Genomic DNA, 8,278 nt, shown 5'->3' on the forward strand with positions numbered 1-8,278 from the left:
ATTCATATCTACAGTCATATTCATATCGACAGTCATATCTACAGTCATATCTACAGTCATATTCATATCTACAGTCATATTCATATCTACAGTCATATTCATATCTACTGTCATATCTACAGTCATATTCATATCTACAGTCATATTCATATCTACAGTCATATCTACAGTCATATCTACAGTCATATTCATATCTACAGTCATATCTACAGTCATATTCATATCTACAGTCATATTCATATCGACAGTCATATCTACAGTCATATTCATATCTACAGTCATATCTACAGTCATATCTACAGTCATATTCATATCTACAGTCATATCTACAGTCATATTCATATCTACAGTCATATTCATATCGACAGTCATATCTACAGTCATATCTACAGTCATATTCATATCTACAGTCATATTCATATCTACAGTCATATTCATATCTACTGTCATATCTACAGTCATATTCATATCTACAGTCATATTCATATCTACAGTCATATTCATATTCATATCTACAGTCATATTCATATCTACAGTAATATTCATATCTACAGTCATATTCATATTCATATCTACAGTCATATTCATATCTACAGTCATATTCATATCTACAGTCATATTAATATTCATATCTACAGTCATATTCATATCTACAGTCATATTCATATCTACAGTCATATTCATATTCATATCTACAGTCATATTCATATCGACAGTCATATTCATATCTACAGTCATATTCATATCTACAGTCATATTCATATCGACAGTCATATTCATATCTACAGTCATATTCATATCTACAGTCATATTCATATCTACAGTCATATTCATATTCATATCTACAGTCATATTCATATCTACAGTCATATTCACATCTACAGTCATATTCATATTCATATCTACAGTCATATTCATATCTACAGTCATATTCACATCTACAGTCATATTCATATCTACAGTCATATTCATATCTACAGTCATATTCACATCTACAGTCATATTCATATCTACAGTCATATTCACATCTACAGTCATATTCATATCTACAGTCATATTCATATTCATATCTACAGTCATATTCATATCTACAGTCATATTCACATCTACAGTCATATTCATATCTACAGTCATAATCATATCTACAGTCATAATCATATCTACAGTCATATTCATATCTACAGTCATATTCATATCTACAGTCATATTCATATTCATATCTACAGTCATATTCATATTCATATCTACAGTCATATTCATATCTACAGTCATATTCATATCTACAGTCATATTCATATCTACAGTCATATCTACAGTGATATCTACAGTCATATTCATATCTACAGTCATATTCATATCTACAGTCATATTCATATCTACAGTCATATTCATATCTACAGTCATATTCATATCGACAGTCATATTCACATCTACAGTCATATCTACAGTCATATTCATATCTACAGTCATATTCATATCTACAGTCATATTCATATCGACAGTCATATTCATATCTACAGTCATATTCATATCTACAGTCATATCTACAGTCATATTCATATCAATAGTAAATTCAGAGAAGTTGGGAATTGATTGAGATATTGATTCTCCTATTTGGCAGTATTGTCTTTTTGTCTCTCACTTTTTCTGTCTCTGTGTTGTTTCTCTGACAGAGTAGAGATATTCTGACCAGTTGGTGGTTTGTCTCTGTGTTGTATCTCTGACAGAGCAGAGATATTCTGACCAGTTGGTGGGTTGTCTCTGTGTTGTATCTCTGACAGAGAAGAGATATTCTGACCAGTTGGTGGTTTGTCTCTGTGTTGTATCTCTGACAGAGTAGAGATATTCTGACCAGTTGGTGGTTTGTCTCTGTGTTGTATCTCTGACAGAGTAGAGATATTCTGACCAGTTGGTGGTTTGTCTCTGTGTTGTATCTCTGACAGAGCAGAGATATTCTGACCAGTTGGTGGGTTGTCTCTGTGTTGTATCTCTGACAGAGAAGAGATATTCTGACCAGTTGGTGGGTTGTCTCTGTGTTGTATCTCTGACAGAGAAGAGATATTCTGACAATTTCTATTCTCTTTTGAGACCAAATAGCAATTTAGTTTATTCTATGTTTATCTTTCATTTTCACAATTTGTCAAATAGGAGTTTTCATTTCTTTAACAACCTGATTGACATCCCTGTGTGTTTGGATAATAGGGTTGTTTAAATGTTTTAACATCTTTTCAGGGTTCAGCTCTTGGGTTTCCACTGCTTTTAATTGTAAGGATGTTTTGGTGCCAACATTTTGTATCCTTTTCTTTATATTTAGAAATTAAAACGAAATCGTCCGAGTGTCTGCTTCTCTGATTCCTGGACCTTTTCTGGAATATCTCTGTCATGTACTGTCATGTTGTGTCTTGTTTCTGTCCTTTCCCTTCACCCTGTCTCCCTCTGCTGGTCGTTGTTAGGTTACCTTTTCTCCCCCTCTTTCCCCCAGCTGTGCCTTGTCTCCTCCTAACTACCTCGTCACCCCTTTTCCCACCTGTTCCCTTTTTCCCTCTGATTAGTCCTCTATATCTCTCTCTGTTTCTGCTCCTGTCTTTGTCGGATTCTTGTTTGTGTTGTTCATGCCTGAACCAGACTATCGTCAGGTTTGCTGCAACCTTGTCCTGTCCTGTCGGAACCTGCCGGTCCATCTGAGCCTACGTTTTGTTTTGTTATTAAAGAAGCTCTGTTTACGTTAATTCGCTTTTGGGTCCTCATTCACGCACCGTAACAATCTCAACTTTGGTTTTCTGAAAGTTGATCTCTCTCTCTTTTTCTTTCTCTTTCTCTCTCTTTCTCTCTATCGTCCCCCCCCCCCTCTCTCTCTCATGAAATAATTTCCTGTCCCCTGACAGAGACCAATGAGATTTTAGTCAAGCCTACGAGGAGGAAACTCCCACCTGAGATCCAACGGAAACCCTCAGCACACTTGATAGGTACAGTACAGCCCCTCAACACACGCACGCACGCACGCACACACCTACACACACACACATACACACACACGCACACTCGCGCGCACACACACACACACACACACACACATTTAACCAGCACTATCTGCACTCTTAACTCCCCCCTCTGCCCTATTTCTACCCCCCATTCCCCCATCTCTCCCCCCCATTCCCCCATTTCTCCCCCCATTCCCCCACCCCCCATTCCCCCATCTCTCCCCCATTCCCCCATCTCCCCCCCCCATTCCCCCATCTCTCCCCCCCATTCCCCCACCCCCCATCCCCCCATTCCCCCACCCCCCATTCCCCCATCTCTCCCCCCATTCCCCCATCTCTCCCCCCCATCCCCCATCTCTCCCCCCCATTCCCCCATCTCTCTCCCCCCATTCCCCCATCTCTCCCCCCATCTCTCCCCCCCATTCCCCCATCTCTCTCCACCCCATTCCCCCATCTCTCCCTCCCATTCCCCCATCCCCCCATTCCCTCATCTGTCCCCCCATTCCCCCATCTCTCTCCCCCATTCCCCCATCCCCCCATTCCCCCATCTCTCTCCCCTTCCTCTCCCGCACTCCGCCCCCTCGCTCCCTTCCCTCCACCCCTTCCCTCCCCTCCCCCTCCCTCTCCCAGGCCCCTCCCAGCCAGTGGGTGAGGATAGTGTCGTTCAGTGGGAATCAGACAAGGGCCTGTCTGCCTTCACAGATCAGATGGACTACAAAGATGGCCACCTGGTAGCACAGAGGAAAGGGCACTACTATGTCTACTCCAAAGTGCACTTCGTTGAAGACTGCTTTCTGTTCAAACACAAGGTGATGAGGATCACCGAGGGTTACAAAAACAAACCACTTGTGTTGATGAAAGCTAACAGGTCAGTGAGTGTGAGGTGGTGGTCCTGGGACGGGGAGGGGGAGGGAGGGGGAGGGAGAGGGAGGGGGAGGGGGAATGTGTTGATGAAAGCTAACAGGTCAGTGAGTGTGAGGTGGGGGTCCTGGGAGGGGGAGGGGGAGGGGGAGGGGGAGGGAGAGGGAGGGGGAGGGGGAATGTGTTGATGAAAGCTAACAGGTCAGTGAGTGTGAGGTGGGGGTCCTGGGACGGGGAGGGGGAGGGGGAGGGGGAGGGAGGGGGAGGGGGAATGTGTTGATGAAAGCTAACAGGTCAGTGAGTGTGAGGTGGGGGTCCTGGGAGGGGGAGGGGGAGGGGGAGGGAGGGGGAGGGGGAGGGGGAATGTGTTGATGAAAGCTAACAGGTCAGTGAGTGTGAGGTGGGGGTCCTGGGACGGGGAGGGAGGGGGAGGGGGAGGGGGAGGGGGAGGGAGGGGGAGGGGGAATGTGTTGATGAAAGCTAACAGGTCAGTGAGTGTGAGGTGGGGGTCCTGGGACGGGGAGGGGGAGGGGGAGGGGGAGGGGGAGGGAGGGGGAGGGGGAATGTGTTGATGAAAGCTAACAGGTCAGTGAGTGTGTGAGGTGGTGGTCCTGGGAGGGGGAGGGGGGGGGGGGGGCGGGGGAATGTGTTGATGAAAGCTAACAGGTCAGTGAGTGTGAGGTGGTGGTCCTGGGACTGGGAGGGGGAGGGGGAGGGGGAATGTGTTGATGAAAGCTAACAGGTCAGTGAGTGTGAGGTGGTGGTCCTGGGACGGGGAGGGGGAGGGGGAGGGGGAGGGGGAGGGAGAATGTGTTGATGAACGCTAACAGGTCAGTGAGTGTGAGGTGGGGGTCCTGGGACGGGGAGGGGGATGGAGGGGGAGGGGGAGGGGGAGGGGGAATGTGTTGATGAAAGCTAACAGGTCAGTGAGTGTGTGAGGTGATGGTCAGGGGGCATCATTTTGGGATGCGTTCTAAGTGTCTGTCTGTCTCTCCGTTAGGTTCCATTGTCCTTCCCAGGATTCCAGACCGAAAAAGATTTCTCATCAGAATCTTCTGAACAGCTACCTGGGCGGAGTCTTTCGTCTGTTGCCTGGAGACATCATCTATGTAACCGTGGACAACGGAACGCTGCTGAGATTTGGAGCTGAAGATAATTTCATGGGGGCATTCATGATTTAGGAGACGGTGTGTATTGACACACACACACACACACACATACATTTGTCAATCAGATTCGTGTGTCAGTTATATTATTTCAATGTATAGATTGGCTTTTTAAAGGTATTTTAACCTTGAGACAACATCTGCAGCTATTACCGTGAATGCAATCTCGGCCAATGGTGGGGAAAATGCCTTTAAAACATCCATTGTCAGCTGTCTAGTGTGGTGTTTCTCAATCCTGGTCCTGGGGACCCAAAAGGGTACAAAAACCTGCTGAGGAGTTGATTACTTGAACTGTGGGAGTACTACAATCAACAGCACCAGGACTGAGAACCACTGGACTGGTACTACAATCAACAGCACCAACGACCAGGACTGAGAAACACTGGGCTGGTACTACAATCAACAGCACCAGGACTGAGAACCACTGGACTGGTACTACAATCAACAGCACCAGGACTGAAAAACACTGGGTTGGTGCTACAATCAACAGCACCAACGACCAGGACTGAGAAACACTGGGCTGGTACTACAATCAACAGCACCAGGACTGAGAAACACTGGACTGGTACTACAATCAACAGCACCACGACCAGGACTGAGAAACACTGGACTGGTGCTACAATCAACAGCACCAGGACTGAGAAACACTGGACTGGTGCTACAATCAACAGCACCACGACCAGGACTGAGAACCACTGGACTGGTACTACAATCAACAGCACCAGGACCAGGACTGAGAAACACTGGACTGGTACTACAATCAACAACACCACAACCAGGACTGAGAAACACTGGACTAGTGCTACAATCAACAGCACCCGGACTGAGAAACACTGGGTTGGTGCTAAAATCAACAGCACCAGGACTGAGAAACACTGGACTGGTGCTAAAATCAACAGCACCAGGACTGAGAAACACTGGACTGGTGCTACAAACAACAGCACCAACGACCAGGACTGAGAAACACTGGACTGGTGCTACAAACAACAGCACCAACGACCAGGACTGAGAAACACTGGACTGGTGCTACAAACAACAGCACCAGGACTGAGAAACACTGGACTGGTACTACAATCAACAGCACCACGACCAGGACTGAGAAACACTGGACTGGTGCTACAATCAACAGCACCAGGACTGAGAAACACTGGACTGGTACTACAATCAACAGCACCAACGACCAGGACTGAGAAACACTGGACTGGTGCTACAATCAACAGCACCAGGACTGAGAAACACTGGACTGGTGCTACAATCAACAGCACCAGGACTGAGAAACACTGGGCTGGTACTACAATCAACAGCACCACGACCAGGACTGAGAAACACTGGACTGGTGCTACAATCAACAGCACCAACAGCACCACGACCAGGACTGAGAAACACTGGACTGGTACTACAATCAACAGCACCACGACCAGGACTGAGAAACACTGGGCTGGTGGGCTCTTTTATACCTTGTATTGGATTGACTCCTGTCTTTGTTGCTTTTGGATGCTGGACATTTATATTGAAGTAAAACAGTATCAAAGTATAGGATTGAGTCCCTGTCTTGTTTATATATGGTTCTATGTTTATATATATATATATATATATATATATATATATATATATATATATATATATATATATATACAGTTGAAGTCGGAAGTTTACATACACCTTAGCCAAATACATTTAAACTCTGTTTTTCACAATTCCTGACATTTAATCCTAGTAGAAATTCCCTGTTTTAGGTCAATTAGGATTACCACTTTATTTTAAGAATGTGAAATGTCAGAATAATAGTAGGGAGAATGATTTATTTCAGCTTTTATTTCTTTCATCACATTCCCAGTGGGTCAGAAGTTTACATACACTCAATTAGTATTTGGTAGCATTGCCTTGAAATTGCTTTAACTTGGGTCAAAAGTTTCGGGTAGCCTTCCACAAGCTTCCCAAAATAAATTGGGTGAATTTTGGCCCATTCCTCCTGACAGAGCTGGTGTAACTGAGTCAGGTTTGTAAGCCTCCTTGCTCACACACACTTTTTCAGTTCTGCTCACACATTTTTTTTCAGGGTTTTGTGATGGCCACTCCAATTCCTTGAATTTGTTGTCCTTAATGCCATTTTCCCACAACTTTGGAAGTATGCTTGGGGTCATTGTCCATTTGGAAGACCCATTTTGTTTCAATATATCCTTATAAATGTACTGCCTCATGATGCCATCTATTTTGTGAAGTGCATCAGTCCCTCCTGCAGCAAAGCACCCCCACAACATGATGCTGCCACCCCCGTGCTTCACGTTTGGGATGGTGTTTCCTCGGCTTGCAAGCCTCCTCCTTTTCCTCCAAACATATCAATGGTCATTATGGCCAAACAGTTCTACTTTGGTTTCATCAGACCAGAGGACATTTCTCCACAAAGTACGATCTTTGTCCCCATGTGCAGTTGCAAACCGTAGTCTGACTTTTTTTATGGCAGTTTTGGAGCAGTGGCTTCTTCCTTGCTTAGCGGCCTTTCAGGTTATGTCGATATAGGACTCGTTTTACTGTGGATATAGATACTTTTGTACCTGTTTCCTCCATCGTCTTCACAAGGTCCTTTGCTTTTGTTCTGGGATTGATTTGCACTTTTCGCATGTTCATCTCTAGGAGACAGAACGCGTCTCCTTCCTGAGCGGTATGACGGCTGCGTGGTCTCATGGTGTTTATACTTGTGTACTAATATTTGTACAGGTGAATGTGGTACCTTCGGGCATTTGGAAATTGCTCCCAAGGATGATCCTCCCAAGGATGAACCCTATTTTCCCATGATGTCAATCAAAGAGGCACTGAGTTTGAAGGTAGGTCTTGAAATACATCCACAGGTACACCTCCAATTGACTCAAATTATGTCAATTAGCCTATCAGAAGCTTTAAAGCCATGATGTCATTTTCTGGAATTTTCCTAGCTGTTTGAAAGCAAAGTCAACTCTGTGTATGTAAACTTCTGACCCACTGGAATTGTGATACAGTGAAATAATCTGTCTGTAAACAATTGTTGGAAAAATTACCTGTGTCATGCACAAAGTAGATTTCCTAACCGACTTGCCAAAACTATAGTTTGTTAACATGAAATTTGTGGAGTGGTTGAAAAACGAGTTTTAATGATTCCAACCTAAGTGTATGTAAACTTTCGACTTCAACTGTATATATGGCTATATGTTTTTATATATATGGCTATATGTGTGTATATATATGCCTATATGTGTGTATATATATGCCTATATGTGTGTATATATATGGCTA

The 8,278-nt window shown here is 44.2% G+C and overlaps 1 protein-coding gene across 1 annotated transcript in view; it reads left to right on the plus strand.

The window, feature by feature from the left end:
- LOC139423731 (tumor necrosis factor ligand superfamily member 10-like) overlaps positions 1-5,181 on the plus strand; it is a 14,904-nt gene extending 9,723 nt beyond the window's left edge. Inside the window, exons 4-6 of the mRNA XM_071175346.1 lie at positions 2,886-2,966; positions 3,612-3,849; positions 4,843-5,181. Coding sequence (XP_071031447.1) covers positions 2,886-2,966; positions 3,612-3,849; positions 4,843-5,023 — 500 coding nt within the window. The 3' untranslated portion in view covers positions 5,024-5,181. The remainder of the gene's footprint in view (positions 1-2,885; positions 2,967-3,611; positions 3,850-4,842) is intronic.
- The last annotated feature ends 3,097 nt before the right edge of the window (positions 5,182-8,278 follow it).

Source organism: Oncorhynchus clarkii, chromosome 13, assembly GCF_045791955.1.
Source record: "Oncorhynchus clarkii lewisi isolate Uvic-CL-2024 chromosome 13, UVic_Ocla_1.0, whole genome shotgun sequence".
Classification (NCBI taxonomy): domain Eukaryota; kingdom Metazoa; phylum Chordata; class Actinopteri; order Salmoniformes; family Salmonidae; genus Oncorhynchus; species Oncorhynchus clarkii.